Source organism: Nothobranchius furzeri, chromosome 1, assembly GCF_043380555.1.
Source record: "Nothobranchius furzeri strain GRZ-AD chromosome 1, NfurGRZ-RIMD1, whole genome shotgun sequence".
Taxonomy (NCBI): domain Eukaryota; kingdom Metazoa; phylum Chordata; class Actinopteri; order Cyprinodontiformes; family Nothobranchiidae; genus Nothobranchius; species Nothobranchius furzeri.
In genome coordinates, this window is record NC_091741.1 from 78,933,459 (window position 1) to 78,959,499 (window position 26,041).

Genomic DNA, 26,041 nt, shown 5'->3' on the forward strand with positions numbered 1-26,041 from the left:
GGAGACATATTTCTTCAACAAGTAGAATGGGTAGTAGGGATGGTGGCGTCTCTGAAAGACTGTAGGTCAGACTACTGAAGCTAAAGGTGAGTCTTCCCCTGTTTCCTTCATTAGCGTCTGATAGAAAACACTCTGATCAGAACAAGCCACGCAGATTTATGTCAACAAACTACATTCATGGACTCATCCCTCTTGGCTCGTGACGGGGAAGGCTGTTGTTGTTTTAGCGTCCAGGAAACAACAGAGAACATCTCGGCTAGTAGAAGCTAACGTTAGCGTTAGCAACTCCACCACACAGCAGAACTCCTTCAGGCTTGTGTTATTTGTGGCGATAAAACATCAACGTTGCAGAGCTAACAGATAAGTAACAAGTAAGACTCCAAATATGGCAGTCCCTCCCCCCACTCTTCTAGCCAGAGCAGAGAACACAGAAAACAAACAACTCAGACATTTATTTATACTAGAGACCACGGCAGGTTTATTAAAAAATATGAGTGAATGTTTGCAGGATTCTCACACCTTGGTCCTGATGCTTGACTGGGTTTAATAATTAGGCTAAATTCATCTGCAGAGCTCTGATACAGGACCCAGTCTAATACCTGTAAATAATAAACAAACATTGTTGCTCTCCTCCTGCAGGAACGTTCAGAAGGAGGACCGGGTGCCGATGTCGGAGGTCTACAGGGAGTACAAGAGGATCAAGGCCAAGCTGCGCCTCCTGGAAGTTCTCATCAGCAAGCAAGATTCCTCCAAATCCATCTAGTCCTTCTCACATAACCGCTAGAATCGCACATATCATCAGCCGTCATCGCACCTGGCATGAGAAACATAAAAAACCTCCATCCAGCAGTGGCACACAGACCCCCCCACCCGTTGTTTACTGTCGTCACGACATGTGGAAAGACTTCAGACGCTCCTGAGATGGAAACTAGACATTCTTTAGCTCAAATATCTAAACTGGATAAAGAAGTAACCCACTAAAAATCAGAAATTCGTGATTTTATTGTGACATTACAGGATTTTTAAGACATCTCTGTTGTTTTTGTCTCATGGCGTGACAGCAGACCCTCGTCTGACTCTGTGTGTAACAGTAGCAACAGTTCGTCATCACCAAGGAAACCAATCGTCTCTGTGTCGTCATCTTTGTCATCAAGACTTTTGTGCTCACCTCACATTTCCATACACCTTTTTTTTTTGTTCTTTTACTGGAAGATAAAAACGTTTCTTTTAGGACTCTGATGAAACAGCTGAAGGACTGATATTGTACATCACAACATTTTTGTTTTGATTTAAATATTTCACATAGTAAAAAGTCCTGCTTTACTTTAGCTTGCTTCAGTCTAATTTAGCTCTGTCACTTGGTGGATGTGAGTGGATTGAATGTCCAAACCCAAGTGTTGATGGAAACGTCACCGTCTTGGACTGAGACTGTAACTGTTCACATGTTGTCCTCTGTTTGGATTTGAACACGCCGTGGGATTATCAGTTTCCCTCTGTAGAATAACTGAGTTTCATTTCTCTGAGCGTCCAGCAAAGGACAAAAGTCAAGACGAGTGGTTTTGACAGCACTTAGAGCTGAAGACGCTCACAGGAAACATCCCTCTGTTACAAGCATCTTTCTATTTGCTTCACCTTTGAGTCCAAAAACACCTTTTGGGTTCAGACGAGTTCTGGTGTTACTGATTGTATCTTTGTGACGTAAACTCTGCCAGCACTGATTTTAACAACACATTTGTTTACCTCGCGTGTTCATTCTGCAGTAACGTTTGATTTCCTGCCAGCAGGTGAGAGGAGGGCAGATGAGGTGAAAACCTGAATCCAGGTCCAGGTCCTCCAAAAAGCTTCTCTTTCCTCTTAGAAGTGGTTTTTTTTTTGTTTGTTTGTTTTTTTAAACTTTGAGGGATTTTAAGAAAAGGAAATCAGCTGATTGCTTTATTTTTGTTGTCAGTTACCTGCAGTCTTTAGTGGGCGGGGCGATGTGATGATGATGATGATGATGATGATGATGATGATGATGATGATAGAAGCTCTGAATGAGGCTAAAAGTTCAAACTGTTTGTAGGGGGGGTGCTTGTCAGATTTGAGGTTTGATGTAAAATATGTTATTTGCACAGCATTCACAGAATGCAGCCCTTCGGTTTTTTTTTCCATTTGTATTTCTAAAAATGAAGCACTACTTCCATACAAATATAAATATCCTGTATATAAAAGCAAAACCAGAAAAAAGAAGAATGTCAGACATGTTTAAATTATTTGAAACATCACGTTTGGTTTCGTACACTTGTGATACCCTGAGAATGTGTTTTTTATTATTATCATTATAAATATTGCTAAGTGTATTCTTTTGTGTGCTAACGAACCTTTTGTATGTACCTTGTGAGTGTGAAACCAGCTGTAGATGTCACGTAGTCACCCCTGAACCTCTCTGTTCTTAAACATGTTGTGGCTCTGTGTAACATAAGCTAACCTAGAAGCAGTACTGTAGTGAGCTTGCATGGCAGCAGAGAACATAATCGTATGGAAAACACGTTTTCATTATTTGTGCCATGACAAATCAGCAATAATAAAAGTTTGCATCCATTGTTTTAACACATTTCAGGTCTGTTGTTGCCATGACTGGTGGGATTTTGTTATGATGTTTTGGATTTTGTTTTGTTTTTTTACCACTGGCCTCTGCTGAAAACCAAAACGTTAGAACGAAGGTCATGGAGGGTTAAAAATCTAGACACCGATGTCTGGACAACATTCCAGGTTTTATCCTCGCTCTGAACGTGGAACCGACCCCTTCATCTCTGCTTGGGGTAGAACAGATCTGTGAGGTTTGGGTTGTTTTGTGCCGAGCCTGAAGCAGAGAGGTGACAATCTCATGCAGACGTCCTCTCGTCTCCGTCCGAGTTCCCCGTTTCCCACACTCACCCGTCCGAGGAGCAGACCGGGGAGTCGAAGCAGGAGTCGTTCCGTCAAAGGTGTCGTCTGGAAGTAAAAAGGTCCTGGAAAATAGAAAATTACGGGTCCCTTTATTAACGTTACTTATTAAGCATTAATAATGTATGTAATGCATTACTAAGCAGACACCACCAGCCCCGGCTCTTTGTTCTAACTACTTAATAGTTTATCGGTAACGTTGATGAAGGGACCCTTTGTTTATTATTGCTCAATAATGCTCTAAGCTACATTAATAAAAGGACCATGGTTGTAAAGTGTTACCTAAATTTTTTTTATTAAGTTTGACAAAAATTGAAATCTGCTGCTTTATACATTTAATGACCGATAATAAAAACAAAATTTCTCTTTCGATAAACAGCAGTAAAAAGTCACATGATGACTTAATTAAATTAACTTTCCAACATCTTTGGAACCAGATTTTTGCTTTAGTTCCTCCTCGGGTTGTTCCTCTCTCACACACACACCAGTATTGTATGTACCTACACATGTTTTACTTTACTTTGTGACTGCGCTTTCTGTTGTTCCTTCCTTCATATACGGAAAAAAGAAATGATACAACCAATAAACATTTACACAAGAAGTAATGAATTCTGCTTTTTGAGTCAAAACTCTGTTCTGCCCACCTGGGCAGGTAAATATGGAGAACTGATCCTGACAAAACTAACAATAAAAACAGAAATAAATTACCTGATAAAGCTGTTGGTCCGATTCCCACTCGCAGTCAGAAGGGAAAGAAATTGTAAGCAAAAAAAGAGAAGGGGGAGAAAACACAAATGTAAAAAAACAATATAGAGTTAACAAATGTACATATAAAAATGTATTAAATTACAAACAGAACATGGAATTCAAAAGTTAAAAATGACACTAATAAATCAATGAAATGGAAAATAAACAATAATTTTACTGTTGAAAATGATATACAAATATTCTGTTTTGTCACACCATAATATTTCAAATGCAATCTTTTTCACAATAATCACCATCAGAATATTTCTTTCCATATTTGTCAGGATCAGTCCTCCACAGATGAGTTTCCCTGTAAAGTCACCTAAACTCAGACACAAACTAATAAACACAAGTTAGTTATTAAACACAGGTGCTAAGTGCTTCTGTCATTTCAGAAAAAAAATATTTAGGTTAACAGTGGTTTTATAGAAAGAAAATATGAGATGCTGCTTTGAAGACTAGAAATACATTTCTAATTTAAAAAAACACTTTTGGATCTTAATTTTTCTTCAAATGATCAAAAAGACATCAGCTGGTAATCAGGCTAATTAGGCCTGAGGAAGACCCCACCCACTAGCATGCAGAAGGTCGGGATTTATATTCATAACAGAATACTGTCTCATTAAAAGTCCAAATTTAAAGAGAAACTTAAAGAATGTTGATTTTACTGGTGCTGATTTAATGTTTCAAAATCTCTAATCAACAGCAAAACGATCTATTTTTACCCTTCCACTTTCCTATCAGGTGACCCCGCCAGGCCAGGGGGTTACTAAAGAGGGTTTAAAGTTTATGCGTTAGCGGGGGTGAAGTGATGCACCCCTTAAAAAATATGAAAATAAAAATACATCAGAGGTCCATGTGATCCCATTAACAATGCGGGAGGGTTAAAGGGGAACTAGGCAGTTTTGACTTGCTTTAAGCACCCCCTAGTGTTCGTTTGTAGTACCAAAACATCTCCTCGGTGTGGGTTCCTCTTACCTAACCCCCAAATTCCACTACCTCCGCTCCGCTGCGCTCCGCTCCGACACGGACGCCGGAGCAAAATCGGTCCCGTTCTAGTCAATCAGAGCAATTCCACTACTGCGGCCGTGCTCCGGCAGTGCGGCGCCCTCTGTTCCGACGTCCGGCAAAAATAGAATCGATCCTATTTTTGCCGGACGCCGGAGCACCTCCGCAGTAAAAGGACAGAAATCACAACGGCCCAACAGGAAAAGGAGCAAGCACATCTTCCGTTTTTCACAATAAATCGCTAAACAAAAGGCGTTTTTTGTTTCATATGCACAGGTTTAACAACTTTTAACAACTATCAATGGCGGCTGAAGTTTAAATGCACAAAAATAAGCCATAAATACAGTTGCCACTATCAAAGTAGTCACACTTTGTTGATCCAAACACTGCTGATCTCTCAACACAATGATGGGCAGATTAAACAGCTCATTTCCGATGCTTCTCCCGCACAACGGGTGTTTGGATCTAACTTCCGCGTTTATTGCTCGGACTGTATCGCAAGATCTCGAAAATCCCACGCATGCTTGTTTGCCCCCTTCAGGTCTCCGCACCGGAGCGGAGCCGTTGTAGAGCGGGTACCAGTAAAAATTGAGTTCGGAAGCGAGTGGCTGCGGAAGGCGGGGGCGGACCGGAGCGGAGCGGAGCGGAGGTAGTGGAATTTGGGGGTTAATCTTATAGGGGGTTTACATCTGGTACCACTCAGCCCGAAATGTCTCCCCAGCCTTCCTTAATGTCTACAGAAGTGATTAATCAATAAATTATACAAATCAGCTGTGTTCATGGTCTAAAATAAGCAGGAAACATGCTGGAACCAGACTGCAGCGCCAGGTATGTCAGCTCCATTTTTAAAGTCCAACAGAGTGGCCCGCCAGTCTGAAGTTGCAAGTGGAATACGAAAAAGTTGCAACTTGGCCTTTTGAGGGAAATAAACTGAAATTTAAGTGTGAAATATTACATAAAGTAAATGTGTTCGAGCTCAATTACATATCTATATCTATCTATCTATACATCTAATATATATATATATATATATATATATATATACATCTAATATATATATATATATATATATATATATATATATATATATATATAGTCTTCAACAATAATTTGTTTTCAGTGTAAATGCCGTTTAAACCACACGATCTCAGCAACATGAACAAAGACAGCAAAGGTTTGATCAGAATATCCACAGTTTATATTTAAAAATAGAGCAACTCAATAGAGAAACTTTACAATCACATGATTAACTTCAGTAGTGGAAACCGTTCCATCCCAAGCCGACTATAAACATCATTTAAACACGTCTTTTAACATCCAACTGCATTGAGTTTAGTAGTAATTCAGTCTGAATATTTGGGCAAATGAAACTCGCATGTACAAAAAAAATATCAGAACATGTGCTTCTTACTGCAGGAACAGAAAATTACTGTCCAATAAAGAATGTTACATTTGGCTTTAAATATACTAAAACTAGACTGTTCCGAATCCATGGCACATCTGATCTATTCCATGAATAAAATAAACCCGACTGTCTAAACGGATGCGAGGCGATGACAGGAAAAGGCTGAAAAATTGGAATCTCGCCAAATATGAATAAACTCGTCCAAACAATAAATAAAGCCTAAAACCTGCAGAGTTTTTACAGTGCATTTTTGACACACACACACACACAAAAAAAGTCTCCGTCCCTCAGAGCAAAAGATATTCCCAGCGTTGCTCTGCCTCTGGCCACTGCAGCGGACACGTTTCTTCTTTGACAGTTTCTGACGCCTGACAGCCGCTCAGATTCAGCTTGGTCAGAAAGACGCCGTCAGCCAATCAGACGGCCCCGACAGGTCAGTGCAAAAAGGTCAGAGCATTAGTAGTGTTTCACCAAATAGCTGATCTGATTAGAAACTTGTCATTTAGATTTTCTTTCTTCAAAAAAACATTAAATATGAAACTTATTTGCATATAATGAGTTTTCTATCATCTTTATACCATCTTGCAGGTCTCTGGGTTCTTGCCTTGGAGTAGAGAACTAATACTGATGAAGCAAACATAACACCACAACCACTCCGGTTCAGTTCAGTCGGAGCAAATCGAACCCTCCCAGAACCTGGCTGAGCCACAGCAACCACAAGTTTAGGAAGATGCTCCTGATGGAGTAAAGGCTGGCACGGCAGCGTGAGGGTTGGAGCAGCAGAGTCCTCTCAGCCGCCTGCAGCCGGTCGTCCTCAAGCAGCTGGGGGTTTTGTGCCATCGCGTTTTAGTGTTCAGGAATCCATGTTTGGTCCGTTTACTTATTTCCTGGCCGACGTAAACATCACAACAGCTGATACAGCTGCTAGTCACGTGGCGAGATGTTCTTCTGAACCCAACGGTGTTCCTGAAATCCCAGAAGGTCCGTGGAGCCTCGTCGTTCTGGGCAGCTTCTAGCTCAGTTGTTTCAGATGTGGCTTTGACTTTCTGTCAAACTGACAGGTGAAGATCCGAGTGTTGGAAGGTCCTGGGTCATAACGGCTTGTCGATCACTGCTACTCCTGTAGCGGAGGAGAAAAAGGAGCAGAAAACAAGATATTAGCTCATTTAATTGTTCCGGTTACCCCAGCTTTCCACTGGACACGCAAGTCGCTCTGACAAACTTAGGTTTCAAGTCTTTTTATTTGCTACGTTTCCAGAACGTATCAAGCTCAGCAGTTCAGATCGGGCCTCCAGACAGGAAGTCAAACACGAGAGCAGTGTAAATCATCCAGAAACTTTGAAAACAAAACCTTGTGCTAATTTCCTGTTGATTAACTGGTAAAATAAAAGTACATCATTACCTCGAAACCTCTGTGAGAAAAGTAAAATGAACAGGAAGTAAACCACCGTCCATTTGGATACATGCCACTGTCCTTGCACATTATCACGTTAAGTGCCGAAATCACGCGTGATTTTCCAATTCTCCGGTGAATATGAGAGCTCATGGGACCCGATGCGCAGAACGCTTCAGCTGTCGTTGTGTGTCTGAAACGCTCCCAGTGGGAAGCTCTCTGGGAAAACGCGTCTATTACGTTACTGAGGCGGGGTTGATGTGAGAGCTGAAGGAACAGGGACCCGCCTGCGTAGCTGCGTCCGTTGCTCATGTTGGTGGGAATCAGGCTCCACTTGTCAGTGACCGGGTTGTAAAACTCTACAGAGGAGAGGTTACAGGACCCATCGTCTCCTCCGACCACATACAGCAGACCATTAATGGCACACACACCTGCAGGATTAAAACACTCTGCTGAAAACACACACGGATAAACCGAAAACTGTCATTTTATTTTTTGGGATCTTCCAGATTACACACACTTATGTAAATATGGATCAGATGCCTGACCTGCGTTCCTTCGACACATGTTCATGTCCGACACCAGTCTCCACGTGTTGGTCTGGGGGTCGTACACCTCTACGCTCTTCCTCACCAGGGGACCATCATGTCCTCCTGCTGCATACAGCAGACCACCCAGAACACCCACACCTGCACACCAACCAATAAAATGCTGTTGCTTCTTTACAGATCTATAGTTTCTTCATTTTGGCCACAATCATCTCAAATCACCTCAACCTTAGAATATTCGGCCTTAAACACAAAATGTTTCATATTTTAGTCAGAAAATCATTAATAATGTGAATTATTTTTGCACCTTTTTAATCTGTTGAATTTAAACATAAATGTAAGCAGGAAAACAGAACACCTCTGTGTGTTTGAAACTGCTCAGACTGGATAAACTGTGGTGCTAATACATGGGCTGGCCCTTAGAGGGCGCTGTTGTTTCATAGGAAATATCTAAACACTAAATGCTGCATTCAGACCAGTTTAAAACCAACACTGGTTAGTGTTTGTACCTGCGCCACTCCTCCGTGTGCTCATGTCAGCCACGTACGACCACTGGTCAGAGACGGGGTCGTACTCCTCCACGGTGCTGAGACACTGGCGAGAAGCGCCGTCATAACCCCCCACGGCATACAACTTCCCTGCAGACAGGGACAGATACAGGAGTTTTAAGATAAACTGATGTTATAATTCAGGTTTTGCTCGCGTTGCACTCTTACCGTCCACCACCCCGACCCCCACGCTGCTGCGCCTGGTGTTCATGGAGGCTACATACAGCCACTCGTTGGTTTTATAGTTGTAAACCTCAACAGTAGATAAACCTGAAGCAAAGCAGACAGATGGGAAAAAAACAGCTTTTTCAGCTCGTTTGTGTTGAATAGGGGCGTTCCGGTACAAGAATTTGGATTCTTTGGTACGGAATGTGCGGTTTGGTACCGAGGTCCCACACGGACGTGTAACAGTGTTGCAGACATTAGCTGTTAGCCACCAACACAAGCAGCTGTGTCCAAATTCAGGGGCTGCTGTCGGTATCTGACCTCCATTGACCAGGGAGACCGGATGTGAACAGCTGTTAAATCAGACGGTCTCATTTTGCATATGTCACGTCGCCTAGCAACCGCAACGACACTAAACAGCCAAATGAATATTTCAATCAGAAACATGAAGGTTGGATGAAGCTGAGAAAGCCACGAGCTGAAATGATTAATGTTGCATTAAAGGAAACACAGACACGTTTAGAAAATAGTTGTACCTGTTGTTTCAGCTGCAGCTGAGAAAAAGGATTGATGTTACAGTTTCCTAAACAGACAATCCTCAAATTTTAGCATCCTATTTCATTTGATACGTTTTCATATCATCTGACAATATTTTGCTGGAGAATTTACAAACTGATGCTTAGTGGTCTCTAGTGTAAACGTATGCCTCGTGAGTCGATCTGTGCACTCCTCTTTAAGGAAGTGGAAGCGAGCCGGAGCAGAGCTGAGCAGAACACGGCCGGATTTGGACTCTTATTTCTTGATATTCAGACACCTCGCCTCTGATTGCATAACAGCAACGCGCCTCTACCCCTGACTCTGTTTACTTTGCAGCGTTGATGTTTTATTTCTAAATAACACGAGCCAGAAGGAGTTCTGCTGTGTGGTGGAGTTACTAATGCTAACGGTTAGCTTCTACTACTCAAGACATTCTCTGCGGTTTCCTGGATGCTAAACCAACAACAGCCTTCCCCGTCGCAGGTTAAAACGGGCGAGTCCACGAATGTTAATTTGATAATCTGACGTGTCACTGGCTTTTCTAATCAGAGTGTTTTTCAGTCTATTTTCAATCAGAACGCAAGAAACGTTTATCTCAGAGTGACCGATCGAGTAAAAATCAGTTCCTCAGAGAACCTGGTCTTTACACGCGTTAATGATGTGTTAGCTCATGGCCCAGCTTTGGGTTGGAGCACCACTGAACAACACTTCCAACAGTCCTGAAACAGTAGAGTAAAACTCGATGCTATCGTGTGACGTAAGTGGAGAAGACGTGCTCCGTGTGTACCTATGCTTCCATTGAAGCCTCCAACAGCGTACAGGAAGTCTGCTAACACAGCAGCTCCCAGTGTGCTGCGTCTCTCCTGCATGCTCGCCACCGTGCTCCACTGGTCCCTCCCTCCGTCGTACGCGTCCACCGTCCGCTCTCGTAGGGAACTGTTAAACCCTCCAACGGCGTACACCTGGCCTGCCATGGCAACCACACCTAGAAGCAACGAGTGGATACGACGCTGAGGGACAGTTCTAGTGGGAAACCCCAGTAGACTTGTCATTTACCAGCCAAGTGGCGCTCACAAACATATTTGTACAATAACTAAATAGATCCACAGACTGACCGGCCCGGCAGCGTCGGGAAGGCAGGTCAGCCACTTGGTACCATCGATCCTCCTGGAAGTCGTAGCACTCCACGCTGCGGATGGCTTTAGGAGCCTGACCACCAACAACGATCATCACCTGTGAGCAGTCAGAGCTGTTAGGACCAACAAGAAGCAGCTTTGCAGAGGAACAGTCCAGGTGGAGCGGGGGGGGGAACCTTGGGGATGCTGACAGGAGTTCTGGGTCTGGTCCGGTCCGTCTTGATGAGGTGTCTCTGGTCAGCCGGCAGCAGGTGATACTTCATAGCTTCTATGAGGAAATCTTTGCATGTGTTGTTGTTCTTTATCAAAGCTTCTTCCTCCACTATCTGTGGACATGAAACGCGCTTTCAGGCATGTTTGAAACTGAGAGTAACGTTGTAACAAAATGAAGGAAAAAAACAAATATTTTACCTTCACCAGGTAATCCCTGGACAGGAGAGGAAGTCGAACGTGCTCCATTAGTTTGGGCATGTGCTCCAGACGCGCTGGTTTATCGTGTTTGATCCAAGACACCATCGCCTCGAACACCTGAGAACAGATGGACACAGAGGCAAAAGACTTCAAGAAAGGGACAGAAAAACAACAGCATAACGTCTCCTCTCTAGAGGCTGGGACGGGTTTGCCTCTCACCTTCTCCTCGGTGGAGACGGTGAGTTTGTCACTGGAGATCAGGCAGCACACCTGCTGCAGGGACAGTCCCAGGAACTCCTCGCCCTGCACCACCTCACAGAAATGCTGCTCTGAAATGCACAGATGAGCAAAGTTACGGTGAACTAGATCCCACACGAGCACCACCCGGTGACGTCCGTCGTGTGAGCTGAGCCGGGCTTACCGGCATAGGCGTGGGCCTGGTCGAGAAGCTGGGTGCACGTATGAAGATCAGCAAAAGCTCTGATGCCAAGGCAGTTTGTGGGATGAAGCTGAGACTGCAGGAACTCACAGCATACCTGGCGGACATCCATCAGCTGGAGGAGACTCGCCGCTGGCAGGAGAACCTGAGGACACATGAGGAGGAACCTAAAGAAGCACTCGCACTCTTAATCATCAAATCACAACGTCTTTATCCACAGGAAGTTCATGGAGGCATTCCTCCTGAAGCACGACGGACCACAGCAACACCTTCACCACTCACACACCTTATACTCCTCTGATCATGATGAGGAGTGTCCTCTGATCTACAGAGCTGTAAACAAACGATCACCTCATCAGCGTTAACAGTGAGGTAGACCGATGACCTGGTAATTCTACTCATCGCCACCTGGTTTCAGCTGTTTATGAAGATGGAACAAAGCCGAGGTTTCATCTGGCTAAAGACTCACTAGTGAACGACAGGAGGTCTCTAAAGGATCAGTCTGGGGGGAAATCCTCTAGCATAACGGCCAGCCTCATTTGTTTTTAATCATCTAGTTCACCGTTTGACGGCCAGCATCCTCACACCTCCAGGAAGTGCAGCAGAACGACACAGAGCTGTAAAACAGGAAGGAATCGGTAGTAGGGCTGCACAGTTCTGGTTAAAATGACAATCACAACTTTTTTGCTCAGAATTGAGATCACGATTCTCTCACGCTTTAAGTATTTATTGCACTTATTACCTGCACATCAACTTCATAACAGCTGTCACTGAACATGAAAACAACAAATGTCTCTTGTCGTCTCTCACGTGCACGTTTGTGTGGCAAGGTGGAGAAGTGAGGGCCCGGGCGGGATTCGATCCCCAAATCAAATCAAATCAAATCAACTTTATTTATATAGCACTTTTCATACAAAAAATGCAACTCAAAGTGCTTTACAGATTAAAATGGCCCCATAGATCCCACATTCCCATCCCAGCCCCCCTCCCCAAGTATAAAACAATTAAAAATTACAGTTCCCCTCCCGCACCCAACTTCCAAAAGTGGACATACAATCACCCGCACACTCGTCCATGCACACACACACACTCGTGAACACCAGAGTAAACAATAGGCTGAGTTCAGATGGGTCAGGTAATGAACGACACATCATCAGCGGAGCCATCTGCCCTGGCAGCAACAGATCCACGGCAGCAGCCAAGACACCGGCCCATGACGCCCAGTGGCGTAGGGCAGAAACCCCCACCAGTGCCCGGGCACTACCCCCAGACTCCCGGGAGAGAGTCGCACGCTCTAACCAGTCAGCCAAGGGGACATCCCATTGGCCAAGTAGCCAGGGTGCATGATCAATCAGGACACTGTGACAGGATGCTCACACTGCCACATTTGAATCATTTAAACAATAACAATTCTGAACAATGTTCCCTCTGCTCCTAAGAAAGGTAGGTAATAGGTATGTTTCTTAAAGAGCAAGTCACCCCCAAATAAACTTGTTTTTGCTGATAAACTAAATAAACGAATGTCTAATCGTGCTGCAGACACGTGTCATCAGTAATTTGGCACTTCAGTGCATCTTAGTTAAAATTTAAATATTCTGCCTAAAACTGGCAGTGTTGTGCCGTTGTCAGGTAAAAACTCTGCACTGTATTTTAATTTAAATCTGCCACCGCTATTGGCTAAGAAGTATGCTATGATGTAAACTGGTACATTATGATGTCACAATGCTGTCGTGAGCCTGAGTGTGTGTGTGTATTTGTTAGCGGCTCCGCCCTCTCGGTCTGCCAGGCAACAGCATGTGTTGCATTTTTCAAACATGAAGTGGGAGCGGAGTTAGACTCTGGTAGGGGGTTACTTGCTCTTTAAAATGTAAAACACAATTATTAACAACATTTAACATGAAAACATGACTGATGACCATGGCAGGACCACAACAGAGAACACGGTCCTTTCTTTTATCTAGTCAGCTGCTTAAAATCGTTTGGAAATGAGATTGCATACAAGTATGAATTGAGATCACAATTTTTTATGATTATTTGTGCAGCCCTAATCAATAGTTTGATTATGTTCGTGGATGAATGAACTTAACAGCTGACTTTATGGAAATACGAGAGTTTGATGTGAAGGAGAAAACAGAATATGTAAAAATGATCTGAAAAGTGCATCCATCGTCTAACTGCTACTGCCTGACCACTAGGGTCGTGGGGAGCTGGTGTCCTGCGGTCATGAGAGACGGGGGACACCTTGGACAGGCCGCCAGTCTGTCACAGAGACACACAACCAGTCACAAACTCAATCCTAGGACAACTTAAAGTAGAGGTGGGCCATTTACCAAAAATGTATCAATACCAAAATGTATGTCCAGTGTGTAGTCACGCAACTCTCCCTTCTCTGCTCTGTAACAGGAAGGGAAAGACGGTGAGCTAATGTAATTACCCCTAATCCACACTGGAGGCATCAGCGCCGTGGAACGGCAGTGGAACATCCACTGTAGTCCATAGTGTTGATCTAAAGCGGCCACGGCGCGGATCATTTCAGGCGTGTCTCAGAAGTGGTGCACCAAGCTCCTAGGGTTGGGTTGTATTTTTGCCATGAGCCGCTGCTGGAACGCATCAACTTCCACAGTTAACACAGGGCTGGACATCAAATCACATACAGTATCGGTGTAAAACGTCCGGTAATGTTCAAAATAAAAAGACTATTGCAGGGATGTGATTTCTCATGTATGTAGAATACGTCAACACACAATAAGAGTGACCTAATGGCTTATTTGCTCCCAGCGTCTCTCGAGAAGCGCAGCGGTGCGTTTTCCCTCATGGATGATGAGGCTACAACCCTGGCAGTGGAGAGGAACAACATTATTCCTGACAAACAGCAATATCAAACGTGATCTCCTTCTTCTTCTTCAACGGTGGAGGGCATAAACAAACCGTGACCTTTGAAGTCTTGAGGAATTTTGTCCAGCGACGACGGAGAAGCCGCTCTATGTCTGAGACGCTCCCTGGTGTGGATTGACGTGCCGCAAAACACACAAGTAAACCGACCTGGCGCCGTTTCGTGCTGCTGATGCCTCCAGTGTGACTTTGGGGTTAAAGCAGTGGTTGGCAAAATGTTGCCAAATGGCTGTCGAACAATTTTTGTGGGAACAGGCTTCTCCTCGACCAAATCCACCACTGCTCCCTCTAAATGCCGCTGAACAGGCTGTTATTGTTCATTTACCGTTAATAAGGTGAAGTGTTCGATGCATTGTGATATTGTTTTGAGGCCATATCACCCAGCCCTCATAAAGAGTCTCCAATCAACCGGACTTGCATGTTTCTAGTGTGTGGGAGAAACCCTGGGAAAAACCATGCATGCATGAGAACATGCTGACTTCATGCAGAAAATCTGAAGCCCAAATTCGAACCTGCAACCTTCTTGCTGCAAGGCAACAGAGCTACCAACTGCACCAGTACTGTAAAGGTTAAATGTAGCATGAATACAAGTGTTGCTTTGCTCAGATTCAGACCTGGTTAAACGCATGTCTACTCGTGATGAGAACAAACCAAAAATCTGCATCACTTCACACGACAGCCGGTCTAAAAGCCTCGTGTGTCCTAAAAGACAACGTCTGACCAGGAAAAGTCACATCCAGCAGCAACACACACACACAACAAGATAGCTAATTAGAAAGGCATGCAGCGGGAGGATTTCCTATGTGTCCACACACACACACTTCCTGCACTAATAATGAGAGGAAGCATCCTGGCTGCAGAGACCCTAGCTGGACAAATCAAGAGTCGATGCCCCTCAGAGCAGTAAACCTCAGTCCTGTGTGTCCACGTCCTTCACCTGCTCTCACACCTTCAGGACTCAAGCCCTGCTCCTGCTGGACACGTCTGAAGTTAGAGAAAGGACCCAGGACTTCTCTTCGCTCATAAATTTGACTAAACACAATTAAAAACGTCTTAATTTAATAAATAACCATTTTGATTAAGCTCTTAAAGCCCTTTTTTATAAACCAAATTTGAGTCATTGTAGTTGTTTGACCTAAATAATATAAAAATCCACATAAACATGTGAGTGAATTAACAATTACACAGTCACTGACGAATATCTGGGACTTTTTTCAAACCTGTCTGATATTTTATTACTCGGGCTAAAGAGAAAAGGTCACGGCCGACGTGTAACATTTCCTTTGCAGCAACCAGGACGCTGTGGCTAACGCTGTGGGGTTTTAGTCAGGAACAGCTGTTTGTACTCAATCATCCACATGGTGGAAAAGTAACAGAGCTCTCAGACACACACACACACACCTGGACGTTGTCTTCTGTAACTTCGATCTCGGCCGTGTAAATGTAGTCCACCAGCTTTCTCAGAGTCTGCCCGCCCACGTCTCTGATCTCCACCTGATGGGCTTTGCTCTCGCTCATGTCACCTTCACACAGACCAAAATCAACTCACAGCTAAGCACGGACGCATGAACAAACACGGAGCAAACTCTTTGACACACGCGTGTACCTGTGAACATGGCACAGAAGTAGGGGCTACAGGACGCCAACACAACCCTGTGAGCTGGAACCTCCACGCTGTCTGCCACCAGCTGGACGTCACACAGCAGCTTTTTACTAAAAGGGACATAAACAGAAAATTGTTGTGTTGTTTGTACCAGCTGATCCTGATTACTTTCACTGTGTTCCTGGCTGGGTGTGAGCTAACGCTAATGACCCAAGAGTTTTGGGGTAAAATTTGGATTGGAGGTTTTGACTATTTCTAATGAAAGAAGATAATCCAGTGTTTCCTCTGTGGGGGCCCTCTGCCCCGGGAGCGGTGGTCGACTGTAGCTTCCTGGGCGCTCTATAGGTGGGGGTCTATGCTCCCCCTCCACTGAGCGCCCTGACTTAGTGTGGAAGACCTGATGCTGCCGGGGCAGACGGCTCCTCTGATGGCGTTTCCTTGCGTTACCTTACTTGGCTCATCTGGACTCAGCCTAATATAATTTTTACTCGTGTGTGTGTGTGTGAGTCTGTGTTTGTGTGCGTGTGATTGCATATGTTTGTTAATGTTTTTAACCTGTTATGGGAATCTGGGGTCATTTTGTAAAGCACTTTGAATAACACTTTGTTTGAAAAGCGCTTTAGAAATAAAATTTGATTGATTGATTGAAATATTTTAAATTTAAAATTCCCAATCACCAATGTGTGTTTTAATACACAAAACTCTCCCATTCTGGCCATCACGCTAACAGATACACACCTTCTCAGGTCGTTCATCAGATGGAAAGCCTTCCTCATGTGCGTCTGGTTGAAGGTGTGAATCCCTCCGTTCACGGTGTCCTCCTCTGAGTCGGCGCTGCCGTTTGGCTGTGGCGAGGCCGGCGCAGCCACCAGACTGGTAAGACATGAGAGGCAGTGTCTGGATCAGCGGAGATAGATGGGAACCAACCAGTTAAATGTGTCGCAGCTTGTTTTTAGATTAGACAGAGAAATCAAATAAAAAGCATAATTTGTTTTCTAATATTTGGTCTTACGCACAAAAATGTTGAATTTCTTTATCTTGAATTTCCCAAACAGTAAGGCTAATTTTTTACCAAGATATATTGGGCTTTTCCCCCAAGTGCATAATCTGTTATTCTTCTTTAATAATACAGTTTTCAAGTTAACCTTCAAGTTTTACAAAAGGTGATAAATCATGAAAATCCCATTTGCTCAAATCTGAACTACCTAGTCTAAAATAACATAAATAAAGCAGCGCCAACAATCATCAGTGTGACAGAATCTGGTGCAACTTGACGTCCTGGCCCTGAAATATCAACACTTCTTCGTTAGTTTATCATTTCCTGAATCAGATCCATGTAACCAGTGCAACGTAACAAGGATACTTACACCAGATCACATCTAACACACCTATCTTATTAAGACCAACCAGTCATGATCAACTAGTTGGAGTCTAACCTGTGAGAACAGCTTAGCAACAAGTAAATAAAGAAAAGCTATTTGATTAAATAATGAAACGAGATTAAAATGCTGTGCAGTCAAAAGCGGTAAGTCTATAAATCATCTTAACTCTTTGACTAAATTCCTGCCTCTTCTTCGTTTAAAACCTAAAACCCGTGTGTTGCTATCTGCCCTCCCAGGCTTGCTTGCTAGTTCCACAGCTAACATCAGCCACTGACAAACACCGTCACCCCGGTGAACTGACTCTAGAACAAACACAACCGTGTCCGTGCTCAGATCACTGTCTGATAACTACCACTGCGTGACATTTCCTGATTTTTAACTTTGCAGCAACTTAACTGGATCCTCTGAGCTACTATGCTAGCAAACCAAACAAAGCTAACTGGTCAACACAGCTAGCTTGGAGTTCCCTCAGGAAGGAGCTCCGTGGCTGCCCGCGGTGAATTTGAGACCAGTGGGGATCATGTGGGATAAAATGTTATCTAGCAGATGTACAAGCAGCTTGAGTCACAGCTTGGCTACATTAATTCCCTCCGCTGAGCCAACTCACCCTAACGACACACCGTCCATCCTCACGGAGTCGGAGACCACAGCAGGCATGAGAGCGCTACCCGAGTATCCACTCACAGAAGCTGGATTGGTGAGATGGATCACCCGTAGGGCCAACCAGCGGTCACGGCCTGTGGGAGAGTTTGGCAAGCCGTTGTTGTATATAAAATAACATAGAACAACAACAACAAAACAACAATAATGATAGTACAAAAATATTTTGATCTACAAGAGCATTTACATTTCTAAATCTCAAAAACTGAAATATTTTGTGGCAACTTCACTAGAATGGAGGAGAAGAAAAAGATAGAAACAAGATCACGAGGTGCTTCACAAGAACAAAAATTTTCAAAAGAAAACAGATTTAAAAATTTGGTTGGAATGTTAAAAAAGTGATTAAAATATATAATGAAAGGGAGAGAGAAAATGATATCCACTTGTAGCGTTTGGTTTAGCATGTGTGTCAGCTCTTAGCATTTTCTTGAACTTTAATCTTTAATACAAACAAGAGCTTTCCATGAACTGCATGCATTCATTGTGGCATTGTTTCTGGAAGCTTCTGCAATGTCACAAGATTTATTTCCATCCAGTGTTGCATCAATTTTTACCAAGATCACCAACATATTTCACTGTTTGAGTCCAATGAATCCTGGCATTGTCATCTTGGAATATGCCCGTGTCATCAGTGAAGAACAATTGATGGAATACCCTGGGCATTCAGTATATTGTAGGTAGGGTGACAGTGCTGCATTTCGTTACGTTTCACACATCCCACAAATTAAGACTGCTCTGCATTATTGACAGTCTCCTGTTTTGAGTGTGAATCTTGCATAAATTGTGTAGAAAGCTGCGGCTGTCAATCAAACTAGGAGGTGGGACTTTAATGCAAGTGTGGAGCGTGCTCCCGAACCACTTAAACAAAAGGACAGGGTTAAAACGGAGAACTGATAGATGGGTGTGGTGGAGAAAATGATGTTAGAATAAAGAATCGTGGGTGTAACTGCTCATGAAGGATATTTTGTTTTTTGTGGAATAAAACGCCATGCTCCAACTGATGTTCAACTGGTTCTTTATCTTCTTGTTACCAGCAAACACCGTGAAAAACTACGGTGAAATGAACAACAATAAACACAAATATTAATTTTAGAAACATAAACTTATAACTCAGATATTAATGCAATACAGATAAATATACAAACACACCGTGTGCGCCTCTCCACTTAATATTCACAAGCAATTTCAGTCCATGTCCACTTTTCTTTATCCGATGTGAGCTTCTTCTGGTCGCTTCTCCGTGCTTGTGTCAGTTAATCATTCGCTCCGCTCGCGCGCACCTTCCAGTGTCAAATTTCAATCCAGCCAGCAGGTGGCGTCAAATCAACAAAGAAATTAAATTAAATATTTCCACAGTTAAATCAAACAAATGACAATGAATAACCACATTTAACTGCGACAGCTACACTGCCACCAAAATTACAATGATTGAAATTCACTACACATTAAAGAACTTTAAATCTTGTAATTTTCAATAAAATAACTATCAACCATAAACCTTTGTTATGAAACACACAGAAATCAGTAACTTGATAAACTCAAATATCACATTTTAATGTTGTATCAAATTTTGTACTTTACTGTAGTTTAGGACTCACTTTTAACCAAAACCACTAGTTTTTGAACAGGTCTCTCCAGAAAAGATAGTTGTCTCAGACGTTCACCTTTGTTCCCTAAATCTCTTTGACCTACTTGGATCTTAACCTTTCTCACTAAACCATCTGAGTTCCTCTTCAAAAGCTTCCTTCTGTGCTAGCTGGAAGAGTACAGAAGCAGCCATTTGTCTTTCTTTCACACTGATGGCTCCTGATTTGTCTCTTTTTGCAAGACTTTTAATCCTTGCTACCACATTAAGTGCTGTGATCCAATCAGAGCATTTCATGAACCTCTCAAGAAACCTGTCTTGCTCAATAGCATCTGTTTTAAGAACTTTTACCTCTGGGTCACCAACAAGAAGTTCTGGAGATTGTTGGTTCGTGATAATTTCTCTTTCCCAAGGGAATTTAGGTCCAGTGAGCCAGTTTGAGTTTATTAGCTCTGCCACCTTGAGGCCTCTAGATGCGTGGTCAGCTGGATTTTGATCAGCTTTAATGTAAAACCATTGGTTTGGGTCTGTAGTGTCTCTTATTTTTTGAACTCGATTTGCAACAAACACATGAAAGCGACGAGCATCGTTTTTTATGTACCCAAGAGTCACTTGAGAATCTGTCCAGAAAAACTCCTCATCGATTTTCCGCTCAAGCTCTGCTCTAAGAAAGTTACTAACAAAAGCAGAAACTGCAGCTGCAGTGAGCTCGAGGCGCGGGATTGTGACTATTTTTATAGGTGCCACTCTGGCTTTACCCATAACTAGAGCACAATGCACTTGTTCATCTGTAACAAACCTAATGTATGAGCATTGTCCATAGCCACTGCTGCTAGCATCAGAAAAATGATGCAGCTCAACCCTTTTGATTTTGCCTAGGTTCTCAGGAAAGAGGCATCTAGGTATTTCGATCTTTCGAAGATTTTCCAAGTCACAGAGCCAAGCTTTCCACTTGGTTTCCAGTGCGGAAGGAACAGGTTCATCCCATCCAACTCCACTTTTGCACATTTCCTGGAGTACTTGTTTTCCTATCAAAGTGTAGGGTGAAAGAAATCCTAACGGGTCATACACTTTTGCTACTGTTGCTAGAATTCCTCGGCGTGTGGCTGGCCTTTCTTTGAGGGCTCCACTGAATGTGAACACATCGGCTTCCACATTCCATTTTACTCCCAGCACACTTTTCATTGGAACTTCAGAGTAGTTCATGTTTACATCCGTAGTGTTGCCAGCTCGTTCACTTTCAGGAATAACACTCATGACCTCTTTGTTGTTGCACACAAATTTGTGCAAACGCAACTTCCCTTTAACACAGAGTTTGAGTGCTTCACAGACTAGCTGCTTGGCTTTCTTATCTGTTTCAACACTGAGAAGCCCATCATCCACATAAAAGTTTTTGTGAATGAAACTGGCTGCCAGTGGGTAGTCCTTTTCGTTTCTTCTGGCGAGATGTTTCATGCCAAATTTAGCACATCCAGGCGATGACGCTGCACCAAACACATGCACTCGCATGCGATATTCCTTTGGCTCAGTATTTGTATTTCCATCCTTCCACCACAAAAACCTTAAGAAATCTCGATCCTCTGGATTAACATGGAAGCGGTGAAACATTTTCTCCACATCGCACATTATTGCGATTCTGTTCTCTCGGAATCTGCACAATACTCCTGCCAGAGTATTGATCAAGTCTGGGCCTGTAAGTAAGTGGTCATTTAAAGAGGTGTCTTCATGTTTAGCAGAGCAGTCAAAAACAACTCTAATTTTTTCTGGCTTTCTGGGGTGATACACACCGTGGTGTGGAATGTACCATGTGTTACCATCCTGTGGTGTTTCTTCTGCTTCCTCTGCATCACCATCTTTAAACACATTATTCATGAGCTTTATGTAATCTTCTTTGTACTTGGGGTTCTTGTCCATTTTCATTTTCAAATATTTCAGACGAACTGTTGCAAGCTGCTTGTTATTTGGAAGCTGTGAACGTTCTTTAAAAGGTAAAGGCATTTCTAAATGACCTTGCTCATTGTAGTGAATATTTTCATTTAGCATCTCTAAAAACTGAATGTCCTCTTGAGATATGTTCCCTTCTTTGGGGTTAGTGTCCAGAAAATCAGCTTCAAGTGCTTTAATCACAGATGCAGGTGTAATAGATGGCAATTCCTTTACTATTACACGATGGCAGGTCCCAGTTGCGCCCACTGAACCTGTCCATGGCTTAATGGGTCCCACAATGCTCCATCCCAAGTCTGTTTTAACTGCATAGGGATCATAATCCTCTCCTGGTATGACCTTCCTTGGTTTTAGAGCTCTTGTACAGTCATAACCAATGAGGAGAGCTACAGGACAGTCCAAGAGATCTGGCATTTCATTTGCAATGCTGAGTAGGTGGGGCCATTTTTTTGCAGTCTCTCGAGTTGGAATACTGTTTTTCTCAAGTGGAATGTATTCTCGAGTATATGTAGGTGGCAACTCAATATACTCTTGTGAGTGGTACCCTCTAACTCTCAGTCCTTCCACTCTTTGACTAGGCACAATAGAACACCTGTCAGTTATGGTTGTCAGCTTTAATTTAACGGGTCCTGTTCTTGCTTGTAATTTTTCACAAACATTTTGATCAATAAATGTATTGCTGCTTTGGGTGTCTAGCAAAGCATAAACCAATGTCTCTGGTCTATTTGTTGAAGAAGAAAGCCAAACTGGGACAATCATTGAAGTGCAATCACTGTTGTCCAATTTCACACTGCATGATACAGTGGCTGCATTTTCCTCTTTCGGTAACATCTCAGGCTTATCTGGTTGTGGATGATCTTCATGAAGAGGAGAAGGGTGCTTCCGCTTGCAAACATTACATGTTACTCTTTGTTGACAGTTCTTGGATATGTGACCAACACGAAGACAACCAAAGCACATATTGTTGTCGATAATGAACTGCTTCTTTTCTTCAAGAGACATTGCTGTAAACTTGTCACATTTGTAAATAAAGTGATTTTGCCTGCAGCAGATGCATTCAATTTGCCTTTTATTCTGAGTTGAGGAAAGGTTGGGTTTGGATTTTTTGTTGATCTGTGTTGCAGCTGTGGCCTTTTCATTTGTAGACACATTCGTTGTTGTCATCAGGACACTGGCTTTCTGACGTTTTTGTTCCTTTTCAGGTTTTTCAAATGTGTTCTTTAAGGCAAACAAAGAAGAAACTGGATTGCATGCTATTCGTGCTTCTTCTGCCACAAAGTCAGCAAACTCTGTGAAACCTGGATATTCCTTTCCTTCATCTAACAGTTTTGACACATGACGGTTCCAGCGGGTTGTTGCCCAATCAGGAAGTTTCAGTAATAATTTTTGATTCTCCTCACAATCATCCAACACTTTGAGGCCCTGAACATGGGGCATAGCATTCTTACAGGAAACAAGGAAATCACTAAACTCTCTCAGCTTTAGTGACTCTTTTGGTCCGATCTTTGGCCAACTGCTTAGCTTTCCCCGAAAAGCTCTTTGAACTACAAATGGGTGGCCATAACGGTTGTTCAGAGCATCCCAAGCTTGGTTGTAAGCTTCCTCATCACTGCGATAGAATGTCCCTTCTAAAACACCAAGAGCTTCTCCATTAATGTATTTCTTCAAGTAGAAAAGTTTATGGGCTGAATTTGTGCAACTAGTCTCAATAAGAGCCTTGAAGCAAGTGCTCCACTCAGTAAACTTCAGTGGGTCTCCTGTAAAGGTAAATGGCTCTGGTATTGGAAGTCTAGTCATTGCTAAAGACTCCTTTAAAGCTTGAACTAGAGATAACTCACTTTCTTTTGACGCTACTCTAGTATCACACTTGGGCACTGGAAGATATTTTGGGATCTTGTTGGTTATACCTTCAAAGTTAGGAGGTGCCGTACTCTGGATAGCTTGGGTGTATGGAGGACTGTTAAGAGGTTTGGGAAGCTGACTAAAAGACAAAGTACCTTTTACTTCACTGTTTCTTATTTCAGCATTCAATTTTGATTCCTCTTCAGCATACACATTGTATTCAGCCTCAATAACCTCAAGATCTCTTTGCTTTTCCAACAATTTTAATCTCTCTTGTTGAGCTAATATCTCCTTTCTTTGGGCAGAAATTTCCTTTTCCCTGCTTATTTCAGCTCGTTTAGATGCCAACCGTGCAGCTGCCTCTGCTTTCTTTGCAGATACCTGACTTCCTTGCTTACTATAACTGTTCTGGCTACTTTTTTCAGCCCTAGACACAGTTGAGCCATACATTGACTTAGCATCTTCTCTCTGAAGCAACTGAAGGAGTGAGTCTTTTACAGCAATTGCATCAAACTCCTTATCAACATCTGCATAGCGCCTTTTCAGAAGCAACATCATTTCAGTGGAAACTGAAGAACAGCTATCCATCTTTCTTCTGAAATCTTGAGATGGAGTAGTCAGTGTACGTAAAGCTACATAATCTTGCTGTAGGTCAGATTCACATTTTCCTACTGATTTGATCATTTCAGTTAACTCTGCTTTTGAACATTCCTTTTTAAGTTTGGACCTAGAGAGTTGAATCTCTGCTTTAAAGTTTACATATGTTGACATAAACTTTCTTTCTTTACTTGTTATCTCAGACTGTTTAAAGTCACGCATTTTTTCTGTTAGTTTTCTTTGACGCTCTGAGCGTCTCACTTCTGTCTCAGGTTGGGATGATGGCTGAGTCAAACCTATTTTATGTATTTCAAGGTCTGCATAAATTTCACCTAAGCGTATTTCAACTTCCTCTCTTTCTGCATCTTCAACTTCAGTTTCTAATTTCTTTTCTAAATGTAACTTTTCAAATTCTAAAGCTACAAGTACTTCCTCTAAAACACGAGTTTCTTGTACACCCTGCTCCATTGTGAACAATATTTTAAACCAACAGCTAAGAACAATGAAAGAAAACTTAACATGAGAACACTACTTCAAATTTCAAACTGTAAAATAGTAACAAACCTTTTTTCTTTTTAACAAACTTTCAATAATATCTGTAGCATACACCGTTAATGTCCGTTTTTAAACAACTTTCAATATCTGTAGCATACACCGTTAATGTCCGTTTTTTAAACAGCATTCAATGTCTGTAGCATACACCGTTAATGTCCGTTTTTTTTAACTCATAGATACAGTCTGACCTGGTTTCGTATGATGTTGAAAGGCTCTGCAAAACTGCTCAATTCCCAAAACGTCGTATCGGCCCTCTTTATTTCATGCGGATTGGGCCGCAGACTGTGGACTGCCGTCTTCAAAGCATGGCATGCAGGGCTCTGGCTGCGTACTTCTTAACAGGACACGTTTTTCACTGTAACTGCTCATGAAGGATATTTTGTTTTTGTGGAATAAAACGCCATGCTCCAACTGATGTTCAACTGGTTCTTTATCTTCTTGTTACCAGCAAACACCGTGAAAAACTACGGTGAAATGAACAACAATAAACACAAATATTAATTTTAGAAACATAAACTTATAACTCAGATATTAATGCAATACAGATAAATATACAAACACACCGTGTGCGCCTCTCCACTTAATATTCACAAGCAATTTCAGTCCATGTCCACTTTTCTTTATCCGATGTGAGCTTCTTCTGGTCGCTTCTCCGTGCTTGTGTCAGTTAATCATTCGCTCCGCTCGCGCGCACCTTCCAGTGTCAAATTTCAATCCAGCCAGCAGGTGGCGTCAAATCAACAAAGAAATTAAATTAAATATTTCCACAGTTAAATCAAACAAATGACAATGAATAACCACATTTAACTGCGACAGCTACAGTGGGTTTAAGCTGTTCCAGAAGACTCTTATAGAGTCTTCTAATAAGTAACTCTTTTAACTTTATAAATCACCCTCCTTCTCCTTCTTAATATTAAAATTTTCATGAGGACAAAAAGAAAGATTAGGTTTTATAGGAAGCCTAAATATTCTCTTCTAAATGGCTAAAAATAACAAAAAGTGTAGTAAAAGCTTTCAGACACTGAAGGGTGGCAACTCGCCATCTTCCCTTCTTTTGAAATGCTGTTGAAATCAGAGTGTTGTTCTATTTTTGCCAGCAGAGGGCGCAGATTCCCAGTTCTGTCATGGCAATAATACTGTATATATAGTGTTATAGTTTTCTCAGTTGCTTAAACACTAAAGTCCATTGGCTGAAGAAAGCTATCAGGTGCTCAAACTCATTAAGCTAACTGTCGTCAATACTTAAAACATTTTCACATGATTTAGCGAAACTCTAAACACATTCTGGACGCAAATGCACATGTCATCCATACTGGTAAACACAAGTGGCAACAATTACCTAGAAAGAGAGCAGAAGTGTCATTGATTGAACACAATTAGTCAAAATCAACTTAATTTGTTTTAAATGGTGTGACAACCACTATAAGCCCTTTCAGAGAGCTAACAGGTTTGAAGGTGGGAATGAGAAAGTGAGAGAATGGATAGAAGAATTTATGTGAGAGAACGAGGACGAGCGTGTATGCGAGGTGGGGGACGAGAAGAAAGTGGAGGAGAAGGAAAAGGTAGGCGAAGAGTGAAAATATCAGATGAACTTTGAGCGACAATTAAAGACCATGTTGTGGTCCATGGACTGACAGTGAGGACAATCTAATTTGTACCGCTTTTCTGTGTCCACCGTAGTAAGGACATTCAGAGAAGAGAACAGGTGCAGTATGCTAG

General features: G+C 42.5%; 2 protein-coding genes across 7 annotated transcripts in view; one reads left to right on the forward strand and one right to left on the reverse strand.

The window, feature by feature from the left end:
* fam13b (family with sequence similarity 13 member B) overlaps positions 1-996 on the forward strand; it is an 81,318-nt gene extending 80,322 nt beyond the window's left edge. For all 4 annotated transcript variants that reach the window (XM_015950430.3, XM_054739273.2, XM_054739272.2 and 1 more), the window contains one exon: positions 640-996. In XM_015950430.3, coding sequence (XP_015805916.3) covers positions 640-763 — 124 coding nt within the window. In that variant the 3' untranslated portion in view covers positions 764-996. The remainder of the gene's footprint in view (positions 1-639) is intronic.
* Positions 997-6,949: 5,953 nt separating this feature from the next.
* klhl3 (kelch-like family member 3) lies at positions 6,950-18,060 on the reverse strand. Of its 3 annotated transcripts, none has more exons than XM_015950410.3 (15): positions 17,747-17,876; positions 16,496-16,654; positions 15,761-15,867; positions 15,556-15,677; positions 11,245-11,407; positions 11,043-11,152; positions 10,824-10,940; positions 10,589-10,738; positions 10,392-10,509; positions 10,064-10,261; positions 8,743-8,844; positions 8,536-8,664; positions 8,027-8,167; positions 7,766-7,909; positions 6,950-7,205 (listed from the first exon to the last, which is right to left on the reverse strand). In XM_015950410.3, the coding sequence occupies exons 1-15, from the start codon at positions 17,794-17,796 to the stop codon at positions 7,177-7,179; spliced, it is 1,839 nt and encodes a 612-aa protein (XP_015805896.1). In that variant the 5' UTR covers positions 17,797-17,876; the 3' UTR covers positions 6,950-7,176. The 3 variants fall into 3 exon arrangements, with proteins under 3 accessions (XP_015805896.1, XP_070411075.1, XP_070411079.1); XM_070554974.1 differs by lacking the exon at positions 6,950-7,205 and adding an exon at positions 17,987-18,060 and having other exon boundaries at positions 7,235-7,909; XM_070554978.1 differs by lacking the exons at positions 6,950-7,205; positions 15,556-15,677; positions 15,761-15,867 and having other exon boundaries at positions 7,235-7,909; positions 17,747-17,848.
* Between the last annotated feature and the right edge of the window lie 7,981 nt (positions 18,061-26,041).

Bases quoted from the DNA above. Each gene is read 5' to 3' on its own strand.
- klhl3 (XM_070554974.1), bottom strand. From the start codon at position 17,796: ATGCCTGCTGTGGTCTCCGACTCCGTGAGGATGGACGGTGTGTCGTTA. The intron at 8,845-10,063 runs GTACACACGGAG...GCTTTGCTTCAG, and splicing joins AGGCTTCAATGGAAGCATAG to GTTTATCTACTGTTGAGGTT. The intron at 8,665-8,742 runs GTAAGAGTGCAA...CCCTGTCTGCAG, and splicing joins GGGGGTCGGGGTGGTGGACG to GGAAGTTGTATGCCGTGGGG.